Source organism: Trichosurus vulpecula, chromosome 2, assembly GCF_011100635.1.
Source record: "Trichosurus vulpecula isolate mTriVul1 chromosome 2, mTriVul1.pri, whole genome shotgun sequence".
Taxonomy (NCBI): Eukaryota; Metazoa; Chordata; class Mammalia; order Diprotodontia; family Phalangeridae; genus Trichosurus; species Trichosurus vulpecula.
In genome coordinates, this window is record NC_050574.1 from 142,784,172 (window position 1) to 142,810,895 (window position 26,724).

General features: G+C 36.2%; 1 protein-coding gene across 2 annotated transcripts in view; it reads left to right on the forward strand.

Annotated features, from left to right (window-relative positions):
• Positions 1 to 24,490, forward strand: part of CASP4 (caspase 4) — a 36,078-nt gene extending 11,588 nt beyond the window's left edge. For both annotated transcript variants that reach the window (XM_036747874.1, XM_036747875.1), the window contains 7 exons: positions 2,066 to 2,166; positions 3,855 to 4,028; positions 14,576 to 14,810; positions 16,548 to 16,688; positions 19,026 to 19,135; positions 23,633 to 23,736; positions 24,255 to 24,490. In XM_036747874.1, coding sequence (XP_036603769.1) covers positions 2,066 to 2,166; positions 3,855 to 4,028; positions 14,576 to 14,810; positions 16,548 to 16,688; positions 19,026 to 19,135; positions 23,633 to 23,731 — 860 coding nt within the window. In that variant the 3' untranslated portion in view covers positions 23,732 to 23,736; positions 24,255 to 24,490. The remainder of the gene's footprint in view (positions 1 to 2,065; positions 2,167 to 3,854; positions 4,029 to 14,575; positions 14,811 to 16,547; positions 16,689 to 19,025; positions 19,136 to 23,632; positions 23,737 to 24,254) is intronic.
• Positions 24,491 to 26,724: the final 2,234 nt, after the last annotated feature.

The following is a 26,724-nucleotide window of genomic DNA, read 5'->3' on the forward strand; positions in this document are numbered from 1 at the left end:
GTTAATCATATTACATATTGTTATACATACTATATGTTATGATCTATATATTATAGATATACAATATGCACACAATATTATATATACATATGTACCCACACAATTATATATTAATATAAGCCTTCATCTTCACCATTAATAACAACTTTAAACACCATAATATCAGACAGATGGGTGCAACACTCTTCTGGAGAATTCTTAGCACAAATAACAGTGCCTTGCATGTAGGAAGGGGCTAAAAAATACATCGTTGATTGATTTTGATAGTCAGGATGAGGTTCAATCATTTAATCATGTTCAACTCTTTGTGACCCTATTTGGGGTTTGCTTTGGCAAAGATACTAGAGTGGTTTGTTTTTTCCTTCTCCAGTTCATTTTATGCATCAGGAACTGAGGCAAACAGGATTAAGTGACTTGCCCAGGGTCACCCAGCTAACAAGTGTCTGATGTCACATTTGAACTCAGATCCTCCTGAGTCCAGGGATGGCACTGTGTAACTGGCACTGTTACTGTGTAACAGGTGCTGTGTTAAGCATTAGTCCTTGATAGGTGCAGAAATAGCAACTAAAAGATGCTAGTGATGAAGGGTTAAGTAGAAACAATAGAAATTAACATAAGCACCTAAAATAAGCACCTACTATGATCAGAAAACTGTACTAAGTTCTGGGGAAGGTACAGCATTCAGATTATAGATGTTTTCACTTTTCATTAGACCTTCTGGTATAGTAGAAGAATAAGACACAGGCGGATGTAAGTGATTTAGAGAGCTGTGTAAACATTGAGAAGGACAGCCGTTATTGACCAGGAGGATCACAGAAGACTTCATAGGGGGGTCTTTTAAGTTGGACTCTAAATCATAGATAGAAGTTTAACACATACAGTTATTTTGGATTAGAGGACATCTCAGGCATTGGGAAGAGGTGCTTTAGGCATGGGATAGCTAGGTGATGCAGTAGATACAGCACTAGACTTGGAGTCAGGAAGGCTTGACATTAACTATGCGACCCTAGGCAAGTAACTTAATCTCTAGGACTCAGTGTTCTTATCTATAAAATGAGGATGAAAATAGCACCTATATTACAGGGTTGTTTATTAAATGAGTTAATATTTGTAAAGTACTTTACAAACCTTGAAGCACAACATAAAGTTATGATGATGATGATGATGACAGATATGGAAAAGACATGGGAGTATTGTAATGTAGACAAGTTTGCATGTAGTGTGGGTAGAAAGGAGCAATATAAGATAAGGCTAGACTGACAAGGCAGCACCAAATTGTAGAATACATTGAGTTCCTAGTAGAGGAATTTGACATTTATTTGAGAGGTAATAGGGAGCCACTCAAGGTTTTTTGCACCTTAGTGATGTAACCTGATCAATCCAAGGGAAGAAACTGATTGACAAATATTGAACAATGGCATATCCACGCAGTATCTCCTTCCTATAAGTTAGCAAGTAACTGTGCTTCTGAAACCAAGAACAACTATTGAATCCTACAACTTCTACTTTCCCTGAGTATTTCATAAAAGCAACCACTCAGTCACATCTGTTTTTTTTTTTAATGGACAAGAACAAGAAGAAGGGAAATTAGGGTGAGAGAGCTAGAGAGAAAACCCTTGAGGAACCTAGAATGTGAAACTCCTGCCATGAAATCTGAAAAGGGAGAGGATAGGATTGGAATTAAGATTATTTCCGTAGTGCCCTGAACACAACCCTATTGAATCTTGTTTATCCCATAAAGGGCCATGATTTCTCTGGGTGTTTTCTGAAGAAACAAAAATTCCTATGATTACAGCTTGGACAGTTCTGCATGTCGCACCTGTTACTTCCCTAACTCTCACTAGCTCTTCTCTTCTTCCATAATGATTGAACTATTTTAGGTATGATTTAGATGCAATTGTTATCCCTCTGGTTTAAGATATCTTCTTTGCAAGGGTTATCTCTGCTGGATACATATATTGGCCCTCTTCTACAACCTTTAAGCAGGGCACCAATTAGGCCAAAGCATCACTTTGATTTCCAAGAAAATCAATGTTACTACTAAAAATATTTTTATCTTTTGCAGCTTCTGCAGCAAGCCAGGCCATGTCAGCTGAGCCTGTGGGTACATTCAAGCTATGTTCTCCAGAAGAGTTCCAAAGGCTGAGCAAAGAGAGGAAAACACAGGTACTAGGCTATTTTTAAAAAATAAATTTTATTTCTTTCAGGTTCTAGGCATTTATATTTTTCTCTCTGACATTTATAAAGAAAAAAAAACCTAACAACAGATATGCATGGTCAAGCCAAACAAATTCCTACATGGACCTCATTCATCCAAAGATGAATGTCTCAGAATATATTTTGAGTCCATCACCACTATAAGGTGGTGGGTGATTTGTTTTATCATCAGAGATTTGGAATTGTGATTGGTCATTACACTGATCAGAGTTTCTCGAAGTTGTTCAATTTTACATCCTGATTCTAGAGGCTGGAGAAAGGGAAGCAATAAATTGTCAAGTCATGGGCGTTTGTGATGTTATAGGAAGAGTTTTCTTAGATATTTCAAAATGACTCTAGCAAGAGGTCCCTGAGTAACCCCAAAGCCGTCTGCCTGTCTGCCCCAGGCTCTAGATCTCCTTTTCCTTTTGCCCTAAAAGGCCTATTTTAAAGCCATTCATTCAATATGCAAGCATACACATGCATGTGACTGTATGCATGTAGGCGCTGATCACCTGCCACATATATGGATGGCTCTATGCTCAATCTAATTTTAAAGTATAATCCTCTGTCTAAAGTGTTTGCAATCTACTTGGGAGAGAAGGCAGAGAAGATATATACAGAATGAAGATTTTAAATAGCGAATGGTTAAGTGATAGCATGAGGTTATAAACTGTATTGTTCCAAATATAGGTTTTTCTCTCCCACCCCCAATATGACTTGTATAAAACTTGAGTTAGGTTTGTAATCATATAATTTTTACATATAAACCTACGTGTATTCTACCCCTCCCCCGCCGTGAGCAATACTTCATCGTAGGGCAATGGTTTACATTTGCAGAGGTCCTATTTTTAAATATAGTCAGTAAATATAAGTGCCCCAGTGATAGAGATAACAAATGGTCAAAGCTCTGAAAAGGGAAAAGCAGAAATTGAGGAAGGATTTGTAATGCAAGTGGGACTTGATCTAAACTTTGAGTCAAGGATTAGATTTAAACTGTTAGACATCCAGGGAAAAAATATTTCAATTTCACTCAAGAGCCATAGGAAATTGATATCTATTCCTATTCTAAAACATACACACAGATAATACATATACGTACTTACATGCATATACACAAATATATGTATAAGTGTATATATATTCATATTTGCATATATATTAACTATGAGTAACCTCATGTGGGGAACAGCTAGGTATGTGTGTGTATGAATAGTTTATCTGTATCTTTCTTATACAAATCCCTACGTATACAAACATACATATCTATCTTTCTATTTACATGATTATGTCTATATCTGTCTCCACATTATTCAAATCTATATTTATATAGACATATATGTATGTGTCTCTGTGGATATGTACATGTGTGTGTATGTGTATGTATCTATGTGTGTATGTATGTATCTATTTGTTTGTATAAACACACACTTGTGCACTCACACATACCTCAGGACTATACTGGTTTTCCACACTATTGCTTTCTTTCATGGACAATATCCATGAACAAGAATGAATGAAGTATTGTCTTCTTGCAAGACACAGGGAAAGGACAATGGATAGAATCACCTTGATTCCCTACATATGAACACTTTGTTTGGGCTGTGAAGGGAAAGGAGAGTAACTTCATCAGCTCACCCCATATTTGTTCTTTGCAGATATACCCAGTGAAGGAGAAGGAAGGCCGTACACGGTTGGCCCTCATCATCTGTAACATAGAATTTGAACATCTCTCTGAGAGGACTGGAGCTGAACTTGACATTGAAAGGATGAAAATCCTTCTTGAAGAACTAGGATACAGTGTAGATGTCCAAAAGAACCTCACATCTTTGGTAAGAGCCAGAAGTAAGCCCCCTACCCCTCTTAATAGACCCTAAACTCTTGATCTGGGTATCACCGGGATACAGTTTCATTGTCCTAATAGAAATCTAACTGATTCCACTGTGGGGATACCTGGGGCTTTAACTCTCTACAATTCATGTACACAGCATATGGCTCAGCATATCAATGGACTATTTGACCTTCTTTAGAGAGATGGCATCAGCTATATCTAATGACTCTATTCACATTCCCTTTTGGGAAGCTGTTCTCTGAGTCTGCAAGGATAATAGTATTTATATGGAACACAAGAGAGGAAACTGATGTGCAGTAAGGTAAATCACCTATTCAAGGACAAAAAAACAGTATGTCTCTTTTGACTCTAATATTTCTATTTAACTAGGAAGTCCCGATTATTGGAAACTTTTATTTATAGAGTTATTTGGGTAATGTTCTCTCTCCGGCTTCTAATATTGCTACCTCAAATATCTACATGTCCCTAGGTTAACTTGGTACTTAGTGATTTTTTTTCAAATATCCTAAGTACCTTTCTTGTAAAATAGCATACTCTGTATTCTCATTTCAAGATCACCAAGCCATGCCCCATGCCCACCATCCATTCTTTCTTTCAATCTCTATTTAAAAAAAAATCACCAGATTTCAGATATATTAGCATAATATGAAGGAATGAATTGGGTGAACTTTCTATTTTAGATGTAGACTAAAGGAGTTCAGAGGTGGTAAGGATCTCAATAATCTTATACAGGAAGTTAGAAATCTACCAGTGCAGTGAATTTGGAATATTGCCATCTGTTTCATGGCTTTTCATTTGCTACCTCTTTGATTTTGGGTATTTCATTCATTCTATTTGGTGTTTTATATGTCAAATAAGTTGGTGGGACTAGGTGACCTCTAATTTCCCTCCCAGCTCTAAATCCATTATTCTATATGACACAGATGAATGAACTTTCCCAAAGTCACAACGGGGTAAATGTAGATGTTTGCCAATTATTTGGCATAAGCAATAATTTGATATAGATTCTTTTTTATATCAGTAGTTATGCCTATGTGTCCTGATATTAGGCAGACTCAGAAAATTCATCCTTGATCAAATGAACCAAAGTAATCTAGTTGCTAGTTCAGTTAATCTTCTTTCAAATGAATGCTAGACTTCACACCAAATGTATGAGTTTCATTGCTCTCTTTTTTGTGTTCTTAATTTGGTAGTTTTTAAGAATAGATATACCACTCCAAAGAAACATGAACAAATTATAGCTCTTGATCCCATTTTGATGACTGTTAGAAATATTTCAGCAGTTATTGGTGTAGGGAAGGGTGGCTTTGACGAATCATTCAAATCCACTATGAAACATGATTAATTAAAACAAGGGAGAAAGGACAGGATAATAGAAAGTAGAAATGAATGAAAAGAAACTACATATTATTGCTGCAAAATCTATTTAATCTTCAGAAAGCAATTAAAGGCTTTCAAAAGGACCCAAAATATGAGACAGTTGTTATTGATTACGCTGTTGCCTGGATTTTTTGATGTTGAAAGGAGTAGAACAGTTAAAAGAAACAAACTAACAATTGCTTTGAGAGAAAAAAATGTTATGGTCAAGACAATACAAAGATTAGAGTAATAAAGATTCAAAACAGGTAATTTTTATTGAAGAAATTAACTCATTGAAGATGGTGGAGTAAAGAAAGCAACTAGCTTGAATTCTTCCAAATTCCCATTCAATCAAATTTAAAATGATGCCTCAAAATGAATTTTGGATCAGCAGAACAAACAAAAGTATGGGGTAAAACAACTTTCTAGCCTAAGACAACTTAGATCAGTAGGAAAGGTCTGTCTCACTGAGGGGAGACTAGAGCACAGTCTAGTGCAGGCAATACAAGCACAGGCCACATTCTAGCAAGCCAGCAGCAGGCCTTAGGGTTGACTCAATCAGCAGTAGCAGCTTCTAGAACTCTCAGCTCCCAAATAATAAAGGGATTGCACAAATGGTCAGAAGGAGAAGACAGAGAATGGAAAAGAATACTTGTGGTCACTTGCTAACCAGAGCACAGGCCAGTAGAGTAGTAACTACACCTATCCTTAGATCATGAAACTTTGTAAGAATTGAAAACTTACTGATTCCCAGAACTAGCTCTGAAAAAAGAAGCATGAAAAACTTGAAGTTTGGGACACTGTCCCCCCCACCTCAGGAGCAGAGTCCAATTTTAATATAAAGTTCAAAGTCAAGCAGGCTGGAAAAAAATGAGCAAACAACTCCCTCTCAACAGCTCCCCCCCAAAAAAAACAGATCCTGACCATAGAAAGTTCCTATTGTGACAGGGAAGTTCAAAGCAAAAACTAAGACGAAGAGAGGAAAAGACAAAACAGCTACATCCAAAGATTCAAAGAAAAATGTGAATTAGTCTCAGGCCCTGGAAGAGTTCCAAAAGGATGTTAAAAATCAAATAAGAGAGGTAGAGGGAAAATTGGGAAAAGAAATGATAGGGATATAAGAAAATAATGAAAAAAATCCAGCAGCTTTGTAAAGGAGGCACAAAAAATATTGAACAAAAAAGCACCTTAAAAATAGAATAGGCAAAATAGTAAAATCTACTGAAGAGTTAAAAATCAGAATTGGTAAGAGGGAAAAGGAGGTACAAAAGCTTACTGAAGTAAATAATCCCTTAAAAATTAGAATTGGGCAAGTGGAAGCTAGTGACTCCATCAGACATCAAGAAACAAGAAAACAAAACCAAAAGAATAAAAAAGGAGAAAATGATAAATATCTCATTAGAAAAAAATAACTGAACTGGAAAATAAATCAATAAGAGCTTATTTAAGAATCACTGGACTACTTGAAAACCATGACCAAAAAAGAGGCAAGACAACATGTTTCAAGAAATTATCAAGGAAAGCTACCCTATATCCTCGAACCAGAGGGTAAAATAGAAATTGAAAGTATTCACTAGAAGACATCCCAAAATGAGTGAACTTTCAGGAATATTATAATCAAATTCCAGAGCTCCTAGGTCAAAGAGAAAATATTGCAAGCAGCCAGAAAAAATCAATTCAAATATCATGGAGCCACAGTTAGGATAATACAAGATTTAGCAGCTTCTATAATAAAGAATCAGACAGCTTAGAACATAATATTCTGGAAAGCAAAGGAGCTAGGATTACAACTAAGAGTCACCTACCCAGAAAAATAATTGCAGTCCGTCAAAGGAAAAAAATAGATATTTAATGAAATAGATAAAAAGACCAGACCTGAATAGAAAATTTGACTTTCAAATACAAGACTCAAGAGAAGCATGAAAAAGCAAACAAAAAAGAGAAATAAGACAGGATTCGATAAGGTTAAACTGTTTACATTCCTACATGGGCAGATGATTCTTGTAATTCTAAGAACTTTCTCATTAAGGCAGTTTGAAGCAGTATACATAGACACAGGGTATGGGTATGAGGTAACTGTGATGGGATATTACCTAAAAAAAGTGAAATTAAGAGGTGAGAAAGAGAGGTGACTACACTGGAATGATATCTAAAAAAAGAACAAAATTAAGGGATGAGAAAGAGGAATGCACTGGAAAAAGAGGGAAGAGAGAAATAGAATGGGGTCTCACATAAAAGAGATATGAAAGAGCTTTTACAATGGAGGGAAGATGGAGTTGAGATGCTGGACAGTGCTTGAACCTTACTCTCATCAGAATTAGCTCAAAGAGGGAAGAATAAATACACTCAGTTGGGTATGGAAATCTATCTTACCCTACAGGAAAACAGGAGGGAAAGGGGACAAGAAAAAATGGAGAGCTTATAGAAGGGAGGGAGGATTGGGTAAGGCTGTAGTTAAAATCAAAACACTTTTTAAGGAGTGGCAAAGGGAGCAAAGATGAACAGGGGAAAATAAGATGGAGGGAAATAGTGATTATAACTGGAAAAATTTTGACAGCAAGTTTCTGATAAAAGCCTCATTTCTCAAATAAATAGAGAATTAAACCAAATTTACCACAATACAAGTCATTCTCCAATTAGTAATTGATCAAAGGATATGAACAAGTAGTTTTCAGACTAAGAAATCAAAGCTATCTGTACTCATGTATAAGTGCTTTAAATCTCTATTGATTAGCGAAATGTGAATTAAAACAAGTCTGAAATTCTACCTCACATTTATTAGATTGGCTCATATGACAGAAAGAGAAAATGACAAATATTGGAGGGGATGTGGGAAAACTGGGTTACTAAAGTACTGTTGATAGAACTGTAACTGAACCAGCCATTCTGGAGAGCAATTAGGAACTATGCCCCAAAGGCTAAACAACCATGCATTCCCTTTGACCCAGTAATACCACTTTTAGGTATATACCCCAAAGAGATTTTTTAAAAAAGGAAAAGGACCTCTATGTACAAAAATAGTGATAGCAGCTTGTTTTGTTGTAGCAAAGAACTGGAAATTGAGGGAATGCCCATAGATTGATGATTGGCTAAACAAGTTATGTATTTGATTGTGAGGGAATATTATTGTGCTTCAAGAAATGACTAGCAGAATGCTTTCAGAAATACCTGGAAAGACTTACATGAAGTGATGTCAAGTGAAATGAGAAGAACAGGGAAAACATTGTACATAGTAAAAGTGATATTTTATGATCAGCTGTGAATGACTTAGCTATACTCAGCAATGCAATGATCCAAGACAATTCCAAAGGACTTATGAAGAAAATGCTATTCACCTCCAGAAAAAGTCCTGTGGGAGTCTGAATGCAGATTGAAGCAAACTTTTTTTGTTTTACTTTATTTTTCTTGGTTGTTGTTGTTGTTTTTTGTCTGTTTTCTTTCACAACATGACTAATATGGAAATATGTTTTGCATTACTCCACATGTATAACCCATATCAAATTACTTGTCCTCTCAAGGAGGTGTGAGGGAAGGGAGAGAATTTGGAACTCAAAATTAAAAAAAGGTTAAAAATTTTATTATGTGTTATTGGAAAAATTAAAATATTAACAAGAAGGAAATTTAAGGCTCTAAAAAGCTACTGTCAGAAAATTTTCAGTTGAACCTATGAAATCTTGGGATCTTCATGAAATTAAAAAAAATCTTCCATTCTCTCAAAATTGTTTTGAGGATTTTTTATGTCTAGTGGGCCTAGAAGTTTTGTCCTTGTTGAAGGAATGAGGAACTCTAGTAATGTACTGAGATGTGGAATTATTTTGGATTTATAGAAAACCCCAGCAAGAAAGGTAATATTGTAATATGACCTTATATCATATGATATATACTGAAAGGTCAAAAAACATATCCATGGAAATGAGATAAATGTATTTTGGTGGTCTGGGAACTCATTGTATTTAAATGAAATTGAAAACCTGTTAGCTATATAGAAAGCTAGATTTGGAAAAATGATCCATGCAAAGGTACGCTTAATATCCAATGTGATGATAATGAGATTTCATGATGAAGAATTAAAGAATACATGTTCAAATCCTATGAACTTAATAGCAAATGTATGAAACAAATGATTGCAGCAAAATAAGGACACAAATGAATAAAATAAAATAAGCATTGTTCACAAAGCACAAATTTCATTCTGGAATGGAATGTCTTTAAGGTGGGGGTGGATTTGTCCTCTTTGGATGTTATCAGGGAGAGGAGGTATACTGGGTACTAATTTTTTTAATGTGTTAAAAGTTTTAAGGTCATGCATCAATTATTTATTAAGTGCCTACTAGGTAGCAGGCACTGGGCAAGGAATTGGAGATACAAGGAAAGGCAAAAGATAGTCCCTATTCTCAAAGACACCATGATCTAATGTGGGAAACAACATACACACAACTATAAAGAAATAAACTATGTTCAGGATAAGTTGGAAATAATAAACAGAGAGAAGAACATACAATTAAATGGAATCAGGAAGGCTTCAGGTAGAAGGTGGGATTTTATTTGAGACTTGAAGGAAGCCAAGGAAGTCAGGAGGCAGAGATAAGGAAGAGAACACTAGATGCAAACGTTAATGAAATTTCTCACAGTTAGGTGATGGAGTGGCTTGTTCGAGGAACAGCAAAGAGGCCAATGTCATTCTATAGCACAGTCAGTATATAAGGGGGTAGAGGGTGTAAGAAGACTGGAACAATAAAGCGACAGCATAAGAAGGGTTTTCAATGTCAATATTCTTATATTTGCTGGAGGTGATAGGGATCCACTAGAATTTTATTGAGGAAAGACAGATAGAGAGAGATTGAGAGAGAGAGAGAGAGAGAGGGAGAGAGAGAGCATATAACATACTCTGATGTAAAGGCAAAACTAAGGAAACAGCTAACAACTGAGTGGGACTGGACAAAATGGTGGAAAGAGTTTAAATCAAATGTTTCTTGAACTGAAGAGATAGAGCTGCACACTGATATTTCCAGTCTTGGTAACTGGGAAACTAAGATTCACTGAGAGAGATGGAAGAGTTGGGATACTGCTTGCTCCACATTGTACTTTCAGGTTTTCCCTTTACCACCATTGTTCAGTAACTCCTTCTCCTTTGAGGGCCACTAAATCCATACTAACAACCAATTCAAAGTTCTGGTAGCCTGACCTTCAATACACTCCCCGTCTTTTGTCAATGACATTAGTGCTTAGTCTACAATTTTTCCTCTCTTCCTCAATTCCTACTCTCTTACTAGAGAACTTTACCATATGTATCTATTTAATTTATATTTATGGAATAAAACAAGCATGATTACACATGAAGCTGTAAATCAATTATGTACAACTGGCTATTCTTTTTGAATATATGATAAAGTTATCAAGTAAATTTCTTCTTTTGCCTTTTTTCTTCCCTCTTCCCCTGTCCCACTGACTACCATTAGATACTAATAAGTGTGTATGTCTGTGTATACACACATGTATGTATGTATTTATATATGTATGTATGTGTGTAAAATTAATTCTATTTATCCATTTTCCCTCTCTTCATATATCCTTTATTTTTAATTTGTATATTTATAATAGTCAAAATTACTTAGTCAAAGTCATTCTCAAAACAATGTTGCTATTACTGTATACAGTGTTCTCTTGGTTCTGCTCATTTTGCTCTTTACTATTTTGTGCAAGTCTTTCCATGCCTTTCTAAGATCATCAAGCTCATCATTTCTTATACCACAGTAGTATTGCATCACAATCACACATCACAACTTGTTCAGCCATTGCCGAATTGATGGGAATCCCTGCAATTTCCACTTCCTTGCCACCACAAAGAGAGCTGCTGTAAACTTCTCATTCATATTTTAAGTTATAATTACTATTTGTGAATTTCTCTGCATCTCATTTTTGCTTATTTTCTTTCTCAGCCTCTGTTTTACCCTATCCCAGTTATCTTATCTTCTTCCCCCACCCTCCCACTCCCTATTTCACTCACCCTTCCAAGAGTCCTGTTCCCACCCTCTCAATCCCAAGCCACACACCCCTTGAAAAGTCCCTCCTCCATCATCTCCCCCCACCCTCCCAAATCCCAATCTACATGCTCCTCTAAAAGTCCCTTTCCTACCCTGTCCCCTAGTTTTCTCATCTTTCTGCATGTTCAGATGACTTCTACACCATTCCAGATGTTGTTTCCTCTCCAACCTAGATGAGAGTTACTAGCCCTTCACACACACCTGCTTCCTCTATATTAGTTCTTCCTTTCACATCTTGTTTTTATAATACAATGGCTCCCTTTTAACTTTTCCTATTCAATTTTGGTTTTTTAGAGTCATCCCATCATATAAAGCTCAGCCCCAATCTTTCTTTCAAATTACCTTATTAATGATAACAATTTTAAAAATACTGAAGCATTTTCATATGTATAATGAGTAAATTGATTTAATGAGTACCTTATAGTTAGTCTTTAATATTTTCCTTATATCTCTTCTGGATTTTTTATATCAAATTTTCCATTGAGTTCTGGTCTTTTTGTTACAAAGGTGAGTTTGTCAAATGTCTGTGTTTTGTCATTGTTTTAGTTTTGTTTTTATCTCCATTCAGGATTATACTCAACTTTGCTGGGTAAGTTGTTCTTGGATGCAATCCCAGCTCTTTTGCTTTTTGAAATGTAATGTTCCAAGACCTGTGATCTTTTAGAGTAGAAGCTGCTAGGTCTTGTGAAATCCTGACTGTATTTCCAAGGTGTTTGTATTGTTGCTGTTTTTTTTTTTTTTCTTGTTGCTTGCAATATTTTCTCCCTAACCTGGGAGCTTTGAAACTTGGCTATGACATTCCTGCAAGTTTTCTTCCTGGGATCTCTTTCAGGTGGTGAATGGTAGATTTTCTTTTTCTATTTCTACTTTACCCTCTTTTACTAGAATTTCAGGGCAATTTTCTTTAAGAATTTCTTATAATATTGTTTCCAGATTCTTTTTTTGTCATAACTTTCAGGTAGTCTGAAAATTTTTATATCGTCTCTCCTCCATCTGTTTTCCAGAGCAGTTGTTTTTCTAATGAGATGTTTCAGATTCTCTCTTATTTTTTCTAGTTTTATTATTTCTTGGTGCCTTATAACAGCATGTGATTCTTGTTGTCCAGTTCTAGTTTTCAAGGAGTTATTTTCTTCCTTAAGATTTTTTTATCTCTTTTTCCAGTTGTCAACTTTCTTTTCATAATTTTCTGTTTGCTTTTTTCCTCTAATTTTTCCTTGATCTCTCTTATTGGATTTTTTAATTCCTTTTTTAGTTGTTCTAAGAACTCTTTTTGGGTATGTGACCATTTGATTTTACTCTTTGGGTAGGAGTGGATTTTTTTTTTACCTCATTATCTTCCTCTGCATATATACCCAGATCTTCTTTTACACCAAAAGTAGCTATCTATAATCAGATTCTTTTTCCTTTGCTTACTAATTTTTATTTTGTTTAATTTTATCAGCTTAATATTATTATTATCAAGTTTTAATCCTGACTTGTGGGTAATGTTGCTTTAGGCTTCAGGTCTTCCTTACTTTTCTGAATTCTGCCCAGGAGGCTTAATCTCAGGGACTCCTCTCCTCTTCTAAGCCAGTTAGGGCTCCAGGTATGATCTTGCACTCATCTGGCATGGCTGCTCTTCCTTGCCTACCACCACAGCCCCATTAGGCCTGTTTTCCAGAAACAGTAGTCGGATTGATGGGTGAGGTGTCTTTCAATCTTCCCCCATTCAGCCCTTTCCTGTTCCTTAGATGAAAGTTTGTGGGGTGCAAGTTCATAAGGTGAAATTTCTTGAGGCCTACCCTGCTTTCTGACAGAGCTGCCCTCAGGGCATCCTGTTTGTTAATACAGTAGAGTGAGCCTGGAGGTGTCTACACTTCACTCAGGCCAAACTTCAGCCCCTAAAGGGGCTATCTTTTCTGAGGTCTTCTCAAGTTGTCTTTGGAAGACAGCTGCTTTACCCCTTTATTTTTGCTGAACCTATGTTCATTTTCTGGTGATTTTCTGTTTGTTTGTGGAGGAAATCTGGACAGCTTAGAAATTTCTACTCTTCCATCTTCCCAGAATGCCCCAATATGTATTGCTGCTCCTTAGCTTCAAGTTTTGTCAATTTACTCATTTCACATGACCTTAACTTTATCTCCTTTATACACAAAGATGGTCATACACTTAATCTTGCCATCATCCACAAATGCATCATGTCCATATTTGTGAACTTTGAAATTCCTTTATCTGATCATAGTCTATTGTAATTATATCTTTCTCTCCCTGCCTTCAAACTCCAAACCCTATTATCCGTCTACAATGTAAGCTCCAATTCCTTGCTCAACTCTCTCACCTCTCTCCCAGGCCATCACCCATACCCAAGCTACACTCTCCTTCCTTCTGTATCATAACCCTTTAGTAAACTACTTCAACTCTATACTGTTTTCCTCTGAGTTCCTTGCCCCTTTTTCTTTCACTGATTTTGCCCTAAGTCTCAGTCTTCAGTCACTTGCAGTTTCTGTTTCCTTTGTTCCTATATGCTGCTAAACGCACTGAGCAAAAAAAAATTAGAGAAAATCACAAAATCATGGTGATTGGGTTTACCATCAATTCATATTATATAAGTTGCAATGGGCCCTCACTGCTACAAGCAATCCTTTTATACCTTTCTAATTAATTAACTTTCCCACTCATCACAGCATCTTTTCCATACATTTTTACCCCTCCTAAAACCTCTTATGGTTCATGCTCTTCCACTCCTCTTATCTGAAAACCTTGCCTCAAATTTTACTGAAAAAAAAAAATTGAGGTCATTCATCAAGAGCTTACTCTTCTCTCTTCCTTCTCAACTCATATTACTCCGATGCTTTCTGCCATTACTTCCTCCTTCTTCACCCCTCTTCCACATAATTTGGTATGCCTTCTTGCCAAGGTCAACCCTTCTACCTGCATGAGTAATACAATTCTATTTCATTTTCTCTACCATATTTTACACTCTACCATGTTTACTTTTTCACTTTTCTTTAATCTATGGATACTGAATTTTGTATAACAATATTTAGGAGTTCTTTTAAAGGCGATGATTATATTACCTTATGTTAGTAGGTTACAACTGAAGAAGACTGTGTGTTGCAAGTGAGTGACTGTTAATTTCTTCTAGGAAATGGAGTCAGCCCTGAGAGAGTTTGCTGCTCGCCCCGAGCACAAATCATCTGATAGCACTTTTGTTGTGCTCATGTCTCATGGTCTTCTTGATAGAATTTGTGGGAAATATCATCATATTGATAAACCAGATGTGCTTGCTTATGACACCATATTCACAATTCTAAACACCAAGAATTGTGTCAATCTGAAAGACAAACCCAAGGTCATCATAATCCAGGCTTGTCGTGGGGGTGAGTACTATGTTTGATTACTCTGATTAATGTCTAGATAGTTTCCTTGTACTGAAAGATAATGGTGCTATTTTCCTTTTCTACTGAAGGTGACAGCTGACAAGACCCAATCCATGGCTTGATCCCTAGAGAAATTGAAATTAACAGTATCAAATTCTGTATATGTAACATTAGAAATTTATCTCAATGGACAATCATCATAGGAAATAATCTGGACTATTGGCAGTATAGTTTTGTTTTGTTTTTGTTTTTTTTCCTGTGGGGACAATTGATAGAACAAAGCATTTCAAAGCTGGATGTTGGGGGGTGGCATAATAAAATACAACTTTCCTAACAGTAAGAGAAGTATAAAAATGGAATGTGGGTAGAGTTAGTGGCTTCCTCTTTCCTGGAAGTATTGAGGGTGAGTATAGATTGCCACCTATGGATAATTTAAATTTATTTTTGGTCACATTTTGATTAGAATAGATAAGCATTGGGATCTCTTTCAACTCTGAAATTCTGTGCCCCAGGATCTAACTGCTCCCGAAAGGTTGTCTTACCCCTCCTATGCACTGAATAACTTTAACTTCTGAAAGGCTAACACTCAAAATTCATATGGTTTACTAAGTTAAACGATCCTTAAGATAAGAGTAATATGATGCATTCAAAAGAGTAATGGATTTGTAGAGAGGGGACCTGAATCCGAATATTGGCACTCCCACTTACTGTGAGATAGCCTCTTAATTTCATTGTGGCCTCAGTTTCATTATTTGTGAAATGAGAGAGTTAAGAGTTTCATTATTTGTGAAATGAGAGAGTTAAGTTAGATGGCCTCTAATGTCTCTTCCAATTTAAGAGCTATACATTTATGAAACAGTGGTGGGAAAGAATATAGATGGTGAAAGATCAAATTATTGAGAAAACAAGGTTTGGTCTTCCAATCATAGCAATTTATTAAGCAACGCATGCCAACTGCCTAACAAATCAGGACCAGGCCCTTTCCTCAGTTTAAGGCTGGACCCTGCCTATAAAGGGAGACAGACTTTTATTCATTAAAAACAACTAATCAAATAAGGCCAAAAGAAAATAATACAACATTAGGTAATCTGATTTCTAAGTGGCTGAAAGATTAGAGTCTTTCCAAATCGGTAGGGGGAGAGTGAACAGATGTAATTTCCTGAATTCAGAAAAAGAGGTTCCCCACTTCCCCCAAGGGTATGTGAACAATTAAAAGAACATGAAAACGATAAGTGCTTGATCTTTATGGGGCTAGTTTTCAGATAAGACATATGGGTTACTTGAGATGTACAATTGTGAGAAAACTGTTGGCATTATTCTTTGGATCTAATCAGGTTTCTTATCAGCATAACCTAGATCTTTGGTTAAGGGTCTCTAAGCAGCAGGTAGGGGTGGTCCAGCTTTCCAATAATGCAGGGCTAGATTTAAACAATGTAATAAAGTTTTCTCCCAATTCCCACCATTGAATAAAGTTTTCTCAAAAGACAGAAGTTGGACAAGACCCATAATTGAATATAAAGGGAACTGAGCTAGCTCTGGAAGTCAGCTACAAGATAGTGTGGTTCACACAATTCCCACAGTTAACCACATCTGTCCTAATGCCCTCAATTCCATCAATTTCCTCATGGGCCTTGTGTTTTGGGTAATAATGATATTAAAAATAAAAACAACAAATAACATCTTTAGCACTGTGAAAAAGGTAGAGATGGTACAAACAATGAATTTTCTTTTACTCAGTGAAACGTGGGGATATGTGGGTGAGTGATGCTCCAGAAATTGCTGAAGACAGCCTAAGTCAACTGCAAGTCTTTGAGGATGACTCTGTCCAGAAGACCCATATAGAAAAGGACTTTATTACTTTCTGCTCCTCAACGCCACGTAAGTCACTAAGCCTAGAGTGTCCTCATATGACAGGTCTAACCTACTTGGGGCAGGGTAGGAAACTTTAGGATTTTCAGAAAATGTTACAAAAATGAAATAGATCTCCTAGTTTCCATAGTCCTTTTATGCTGATCATGTTTTCCTTGCCATATGACCCATATCTGAGTTACCAAATGCTCTAGACACCCTTTTTGCATGCTCTCTTTTCAAGTGATAGATCAGTCATTCAATAAACATTAAAGAAAATGTGTGTACACATATAGTCACATATATAAGTATATGCGCACACTTGCATTTTTATATTTGTATATCACACTCACAATGCAATGCATGCATGCACATATGCTTACACAATGCATGTGTTTATGTTTCTATTGTTACCCACAGTGTTTGCAGCCTTGCAGTGGATCAGAGTTCCTTTTTTGAAATTATAGAAAACAATTACCAAGCAAAGCAATAGCATTTGCAAATTGAGAGCATTTTTGAAGTACATAAGGATGGAGTAAATACAGATTGAAGGAATGGTGGAGTCCAGTGTGATTTATTAAGTAGGATTTCTTAAAGTTTAGTTGTTTTATACAAGTTAGTTTTATACAAGATGATGAGTATAACAATGACAAGTAAAGAAAAAAGCATCTCATGGAGGTGGGGAATATGATACAGACAAAGGTAGGCACAATTGATATTACACTTGACTAGATGCAGTGATTCTATTATTACATGAGTACTGAAGCAACATTTGTATTCCCAGCCAGCAGGAGGCACAGAACACACTGTGAGCTGCTAGTCTTTAATGCTTGCAATGGGACCAGGGCAATAGACAAGTCAAAACTCAGCAATAATATGCTTTCTGGTGAGAGTGACCAGAATGGGACAATGTTAAAAAAAGACTCCCAGAGAATAAAAGAATTTCTTCTGAATGTTGGTGGAAAAAAAGAAGATTGCATTGGAATTACCAAGGAAAAACTAGAATTTTATCCCTGCTTCTTACAACTTCATTCCCTCTCCTAAGTTTCATGAGGTTCCTGAACTTACCAACATCCAGCTCTCCTATCTTGACCAGGCTCCCTTAAAATGGGGATCATTCTTACAGGGTCAGTTGCTTGGACAACCTTTGTTTTGGTATGCTTTGTCCTGGGTATCTGTGCTAATTCAAGAATATGGATTTTTGTTCTTCTACCTAAGCCTAATAGAAGAAGGGAAAGGGAAAGAAGGAAATAAGCATTTATACAGTTACTACAATGTGCCAGGTACTATGCTGACTGCTTTTTTTCTTCCCAATTTATTAGTTTATTCATTTTCAATTTTCAACATTCACTTCCATAAGTTTTAAATTTTCTCCTCCTCACTCCTCCCTCCCTCCTCAAGATGGCATGCAATCTGATATGGGGTCTACACCTTCCAATTAAATGTATTTTCACATTTGTCATGTCTCATAGAAGAATTATAATGAATGGAAGAAACCATGAGAAAGAAAACCAAAAAAAATAAAAAAAGAGAAAATAGTCTGCTTCGCTCTGCTTTGCAACTCCATAGTTCTTTCTCTGGATGTGGATTGAATTTTCCATCATGAGTCCTTCAGAAAAGTTTTAGGTCCTTGCATTGCTGAGAAGGGTTAAGTCTATTAAAATCAGTCCTTCCACAGTGTGGCTGTTACTGTATACAATATTCTCCTAGTTCTGCTCACTTCACTCAGCATCAGTTCATGTAAGTCTTTCCAGGTTTTTCTGAATTCTTCCTACTCATCATTTCTTATAGCACAGTAGTATTCCATTACATTCATATACCACAACTTGTTCAGCCAATCCCCAGTTGATGGGCATTTCCTTGATTTCCAGTTCTTGGCCACCACAAAAAGAGCAGCTATAAAGATTTTTGTGCATGTGGATCTCTTTCCCACTTGTGTAATCTCTGGGATACAGCCCTAAAAGTGGTATTGTTTGGTGCAGGGTATGCACCTTTTTATAGACCTGTGGGCATAGTTCCAAATTGCTCTCCAGAATGGTTTGATCAGCTCACAATATACTAACTGCTTTTAAAAATATTATGTCATTTAATCCCCCTGACAATCCTTTGAGGTAGGTACCATTATTATCCTTATTTTACGGTTGAGGAAATGGAGGCAGACAGATGTGAAGTGACTTGCCCTGGGTCATGAAACTAGAAAGTATCTGAGGTTGGATTTGAACTCAGGTTTTCTGGACTTCAGGCCCAGTTCTTTGTGCACTGTGTCATTTAGCCACCTCTAAGAAGTCTCTAAGTTGTAGCTCCCAATATCTCATTGCCCAGGTGGGGCTCATGGACCTTGAAAGTTAAAATCTCTTTTCTTTTCAGATAATGTTTCTTGGAGAGACATTGAAAATGGCTCCATCTTCATTACAGAGCTCATCCGTTCTTTCCGACAATATTCTTGGTGTTACCACATAGAAGAAATCTTCCGAGAGGTATGACTTATTTCACTGACTTCTTTCATTCATTTTCTCACCTATTAGAAAATATTTTTCTACTTTATTTTCCCATTTTGGGCACAAAAAGGAACATAAAAAGCTAGTCTTATTGAATTTAAAGTCCCAATCAAGGATGTTAGGGGACTGAATATGTGTTTATAAACCAGGAAGAAAGCAATATAGGACTAAGTACAAACGAGTACAAGATTATCTGACACAGACTATCAGTTGTGTAATATAGCAAAGAAAAATGTCACTTTGAGATAGGTTAGTGAAGGAAAGCTTCACTGAGGAGCAAATTTTACTTCAACCATGAAAGGACAATAGGTTTTAGATTGGCCAAGTGAGGAGGACAGGACATGTCAAGGAAAAGGAAGAGAAGCACAAGGAGACAGATGACACCTCTCCCCACTCTCAATATGTCTGCTAGTTGGAATATTTCCTTTCCTTCAAGCACAGCTCAAGAATCATCTTGTCCATGAACTTTTCCCCTTTACCCAAAGTTGAAAATGATCTCTTCCTCCTCAATATTTCTTACATTTTTTCTGGCTATTTCCTTTCACCGATCACATTATAAATTGTATTATATTTACCAATGTGAGCATCAGTTCCTCCCATTAGATTGTAAACTTCTTGATGGCAGGAATTATTTGTTTTAAAAAAGCATCTTTATATACACAGAACATATCACATAGCACCTTTCATGTAATAACTATCTGATAAATGTTTGTTGCATAGAGTAGGAATAAGCATCACATTTGTGAAAGGTAAGAGAAGTGAGGTATTGTTAGGATTTATATCAATTGGGGATTAGAGAGAAACTAATGCAGCAGTGATGAAAAAGGATAGAGTCCTTAGAGAACTTATTGCAAGGAAGTACCAACATGATATGGTCGTCACATTGAACCGTAGACCCAATTAGAAACCCTGATAATGAATAATGGATATGATTGTTTCCTACATACTTCTTTTGATCTTTTGAGATGCTTTCGCTATGTGGGCTAAGGTATTCTAAATTTATCAGCTCAGGATTTACCACATAGGTTACCTAATAATCATTTACCCAGATTGCTCTATTCCACATATAAAAGTTCTAAAAGCCAGTAATGCCAGGGCAATATGTATTTTGTACCTTTCTCTTATTTCTCATATAATCCTTTAATTTTTATAAATAAGAATCTGAATCCTTTAAAATTTACTTGCCTTAAGTTAAGTTACACATTTGGTTAGTAACAACTTAAAGTAAACAATACCAAAGTTCCTGACATCTAGAGTCAATAATCATTTATTGGTACTTTGCCAGGAGCTATGTAGACGAAGGCAGAAAGGAAGGAAGGAAGGAAGGAAGGAAGAAAGAAAGAAAGAAAGAAAGAAAGAAAGAAAGAAAGAAAGAAAGAGAGAGAGGGAGGGAGGAAGAAAGAAAGAAAGAAAGAAAGAAAGGGAGAGAGGGAGGGAGGAAGAAAGAAAGAAAGAAAGAAAGAAAGAAAGAAAGAAAGAAAGAAAGAACGAAAGAAAGAAAGAAAGAAGGAAGGAAGGAAGGAAGGAAGGAAGGAAGGAAGGAAGGAAGGAAGGAAGGCAGGAAGGAAGGAAAGAAAGAAGGAAAAAGAAAGAATGAAAAGTGCTTGGCATTTTCATTCTGCTGAAGGCATGGGCTTTGTACAAACCACAAAATGCAAAGTAATTCCAAGACTGACAAATAACTAAATGGCGAGTCAGTGGAAGGTGTCCTTCAGGAAGTGACACATGAGCTGTGCTTTGGGAGAAGGTCAGGATTCTAACAGGCAGAAGTATGAAGGCAAGTACATCCTAGGAAAGAACAAAGGCATGGAAGTGGAAGAAAGAATCTCAGGTATATGGGAAACAGATTGTAGGCCATACATATCCTAGGACCACAAAAATCTTGTAGTACAGGTACCTCTAGGATTTTGTTGTACCCGTGACAGATTATTGTCTGTTGTGTATAGTCAACTCTAGCTATTTTGGGAGAACCTCATTACTTGAGGGATTTCAGGGTGATAAATGAATATTTCACCATGAAATTATCTTCTCTATCTCAAACATTAAAAACAAACTGAATTCATAAATGTACTGTAGATTTAAAGGCACTTGGTATGAAAAGGAACTATAAAACTGGAAGGAGTCAGTCCCCCATACTAGAGATGGACTCACTGCTCTCATCTAACTCAGAGAATCCATAACTTCTTTCAAAGCACAGATAAGGCATCACCTCCTACATGAGTCCATGCTTGATGCCTTCATTTATTAAAACTTAATTTCTTTGGAAATTAATTTGTGTTTGGGTCACACGAACAAGAAGGAGGGCCTCAGGACACTACTAACCTTGACTGAAAATGCAATTTTCTTACCTTAAAAATCAATTGGGACAAAGACCTAAGCTAGTGAATTTTGAATTGCCTATGTGGGAGGAGGCTAAGATTCTTTGAGATATAGCCTCCAGAAAAATCACCATCAGAGGAGAGTGAATCTGAAAGTGAGCAACAGAAGAAAATGGGAGTGGTTGGGGACAGATTGACATTACCAAATATCTTAGGAAGAACACAACTCAAAAGCCTTGAATATAAGCAGATAAATCAACGGGGAAAATATTAACAGCAGGAGAAAATATGTTCTCCAGATCTAGCAAACACCTTTAGACATATGTAAATAAATATTTCAAAACAAAGGATTCGGTATTTGATGAGAGAAGATCCTGTAGACTTTAAGAACATGAAGCCATAATGTACTATTCCTGAGTGGTTTAAAATAAAAAATGAGAATTATGAGAGCAGAATTTGTAACCTGAATAGAAAAAAATATGGCAAAATAGAAATTAATTTGTATTCCTTTGTATCCACTATGTATTTACTTACTTATGTGTCTTTTTCATTTTCTACCCCAACTCCTAACGAATCAAATGTAAACTCCTCGAGGGCAGGGACTATTTCATTTTTAGTCAGTGTATTACAGGACCCTATGAAAATATCTGTATTGTAGCTTCATAACAAGGGTTTGTTGAAACGAATTGTGCAAGAAAGGAAAACTTATGTGTCTTAAGCAGTAGAATCAAGACCAAATGGAGTTGGTAACTAATACAGTAGAGGCTTTGAGGAATATACTTTTTAGGAGAGGGAAAGTAAAAAAGATCAATGTTTCAAGTCAAGGGGATATGGGTTAAATTCTAGAATTAAGGTCATCCAAATGTGTGTGTATTGAAAAGGATCATGATTTCAGTTAATGCTGGTAAATAAATTTCCATGGTTGGGATTTTCAGGGACAACTCTGATTAGAGATTGGGTATCGCTATTTGAGAATGATTCAGAATCTCATTGGACCTGGGAAAGGGTTGGAAGAGGGAGGGAGTTTGAGAATCAAACCCTTTGAGGAAAAAAAGTTCAAAGATCTTGGAGTTAGAAGGAAGGTCATGAACATGTATCAGAATATCTTGGAATTGGTTTCTCTAGGGTTAGGCATTTGTAAGGAGTAATGGTCATGTCTTTGAGGCCAGTATCCTAGTGATTCAGGTCCTGACAGATCATTGGTGGTTACGTTTAGGGCTCAGAATATCAGGAGAATGGATGAGGAATTGTAAAGTGAAGACTTTGGCCTAGGGAAGTGATGCTCTTGAAAAAGGTAGGATATTATGCTCTCTAAGGACCCATATGCTCTTATAAATATCCATAAGCTCAGCTGTCCCATCTTATTTTATGCTACAATTTGTTCCTTCGGTGTCTTTCCTCTCAAAGATGACTACAGCAAACAATGCCCAAGGGCTATAAAAGTATGTATACCCTTTGACCCAGCAATATCACTTCTAGGGCTGTATCCCAAAGAGGTAAAATGAATGGGAAAAAGGACCCACATGTACCAAAGTATTTATAGCAGCTCTTTTTTGTGGTGGCCAAGAACTGGAAATCAAGGGGATGCCCACCTATTGGGGAATGGCTGAAAAAGTTCTGGATGGAATACAGTGGAGGAATATAATGGAATACTATTGTATTACAAGAAATGATGAGCAGGCAGACTTCAGAAAAACCTGGAAATACTTACACGAACTGATGCTGAGTGAAGTGAGCAGAACCAGAAGAACATTGTACACAGTAACAGTCATATTGTGTGATGACTGAGTTTGATAGACTTAGCTCTTCTCAGCAATGTAAGGACCTAAAACAGTTCTGAAGGACTCATGATGAAACATCTCATCCACATCCAGAGAAGAGCTATGGAATCTGAATGCAGAGCAAAGCAGACTATTTTCTTTTTCTTTGTTTTGTCTTTTTTTCTCTTTCTCACATTCATTCTAATTTTTCTATGATGTGAAAATGTGTTTAATAGGAATGCATATGTAGAGCCTATATTGGATTGCCTGCCATCTTGGGGAGAGGGGAGGGGGAGGAGGAGAAAATTTAAAACTTATGAAAGTGAATATTGAAAACTAAAAATAAATAAACTTTTAAAAAAAGATGACTCCTTCAAAATCTTCTTTTTGCCTTTTAGGTTCAGAATGCATTTGAAATTCCCAAAGCTAAGGTCCAAATGCCCACCATTGAAAGACAGTCCATGACAAGATATTTTTACCTCTTCCCAGGCATTTAAACCTAGTAAGTAACTGTAGGAGCCCTTGTAAAGGATGACACAGAAGAGAAGGTGAAATGTGAGTGAGTTTGCATGTGTGTTGGGGGGCAAGACCACTCTGCTTGAGCATCTGTCAGAGATGAGAGCTGAGAAAAATATGGCTATGGTATTGTAATGTAGCCATTGTTATTTGTCTGAACTTGAGGTAGTCTTTGACACGTTGAATTTTTGTGAGAATAGGGGAGGGTATGACATGACAAGTATGAGAAAATTGCATAGTTAATAATTACTATAAAGTTTTCAGTTCTGCTATCAACCAGAGTGGACCAACCCCCTGTTTAAAAAAACAATCAAGCTTCATGTTGGTTCTGCTACACAATTGCTAAAGTCCAATTACAATTATTTCCTCTTTTTATCAGACATGGGAATAACTGGGAAATCATACTCTGATTAGAGTGTTTGCTACTTCAGGCACTAGTCTCAAGTCACTTATCAGCTCTGTTACCATCTGCATTCACATTTATTCTCTCTATTTTTTCTTTAGGAAAATCCAAGTAGCTGGGACTTTTGGTATCCACTTATTTCAGAACAACATTTCCTGATGCAACTAGGATTGGAAAGAACTGATTTGTTGGGAATACACACACACACACACACACACACGTAATATTTATCATAAAGGTCTGATATCCAAGATATGTAGGCAACTAATAGAAATATATGAGACCAAAAGATATTGCCCTTCAAATATCAAATAACTGGTTAAGCTGTTCTCCTACATATATATATATATATATATATATATGTATATATATATATATACAAACTATTCAGAACCACATTAAAAAATGATCCAAATCAGTAATAAGATAAATGCAAAACTAAAGATCCCTGAGGTTTACTCTCACACCCATAAAATTAATAAAACTTATTAAAATGCAAAGAGTAAATATGGGAAGGACTGTGGAAAGATGGACACATTACTGCACTGTTGGTCAAGATGTGAATTAATCCAGGGTTTTTGGAGAGTAGTTTTGGATTACTCAAATTAAGTGACTAAAATGACCATACTCTTGGATCCAGAGCCTCCAGTGCTAGTTGGTTGGTTGTCCTTCATTCTCGAAGAAGACCAAAATGATATCACTATACTGGAATCAAGGTACAGTGTATCCAACTGTGGCTGATCAGACCAATACCACCTTGGAAGGCTCTACAACTGGATAGGCACAAATAGTACACATGAACATTCAGAGTGGAGATGTTTCTAAATTCATGCATCTCAAGTTTCTTTTGAGCTATTGCAATTCTGCTTTGCTCATAGAGCACAGTACCTTGGTTGATGTGGGAATGCCATGTGGGATGGTACTTTGCCAGTCTATTCAGAGGTTCTTCAGAGACACCTTGAGAGTATCCTTGTATCACTTCTTCTGACCTCCATGTGAGTGCTTGCTTTGTGTAAGTTCTCTGTAAAATAGTCATCTAGGCAAACATATGTGCTACTTATACATACCAAGAAAGTAAAAGGGGAAAAAAATAAAGGGCCCACATACACCAATATATTTATGGCAGCTTTTTTGGTGACAGCAAAATTTTGGCAACAAGGTAGATGTCCATTAGTTGGAGAGTAGGTAAACAAACTGTAGTACATGAACGCAATGAAATATGACTGTGCTTTAAGTAAATCTAATTATTATCAATATAGAGAAGTATGAAAATACTTATATGAATTGATATAAATGAAGCAGAATAAGGACAACAAAATGCATAATGACTACAATAATGTTAATAGAAAGAACACAAGTAATGACAGCAATAGAATGTCACAAAATTATTATAATGACCAAGCTTGTCCTCCAAAAAAGAGATATAAGAATATACTTCCCCCAACTTCATTGCAGAATTAGAGGGCTATGTGTCCTATCCAACAGTACAGATAATATCAGACTTTTTCAATATAATGCTTAGTTTCGCTGAACTTTTTATTGCTCTTTTAAAAAAATATTATTCTAAAAGAATTTATTTCTCTGTGAGACATTGGGGTGAGGGATTCAGGTGACACAACAAAATAAATAAAATATTTAAAAATTGTTTTAGATCTTGTGTAAAAGTCTAATAAACATGAAAACAAATAAACGTTGACCTTTTAGGTTCTTCAGGAGGGGATAAAATTTCACATGGTGAGAGAGGAGAAAAGTCATCTAGGCCTTAATTTGGGTAATGATGTTACATATACAATGCAGCCAGAACACTGGGCTTGGAGTCATAAAGACCTGAGTTCAAATCCTGCCTCAGACACTTACCAACTGGACAAACCTGGGAAAATCATTTAATCCTGGTTGCCTCAGTTTCCTCAGGTGTGAAATGAGCTGAAGAAGGAACTGGCAAACCACTCTAAGTATTTTTGCCAAGAAACCCCAAAATGGGATCACAAAGAGTCAGACATGATTGAAAAATAACTGAATAGACACCACCTATACCATGTGAACTAGGAAGCCAGGAGATCTTCAAACTATTGTGAACCTCTTTTTAAAGTGGTCCTTGTTATTTAAATTCTTATTGACAAATGAGGAAGTAGTTCTGGGCCAGAAAATGTAACTTCCTGAATTCTCAAGTCATGTGCAAATTAAACCTTGAACCTAGAAAGCAACTTAGCAAGTCCTCTATTTTATTTTTATTATTTTTTTTAATTTATTTATTTATTTATTTATTTATTTATTTATTTATTTATTTATTTATTATTTATATTTATTATTAACTCTGTATGCCATCCTAGCAAAAAGGGAAATCATTGACTTTATAAGATTTTCAAAGATTTAAGTTACAGATTCCTTTTTTCTTAGTAGCGGGTCTCTACCCCTACGGGATAGAGAGAATTGTTTCTTTCTAAAACTGTCAGATAAGGTAATTTTTACTCTACTATAACCTTGGTTTGTAGTGAACCATACATAATTAATCATCCTAGAGCTGGATGGAGGTAGTGGTAGCAGTGTAGAGCAGATGGGAAGGGGTTGGCA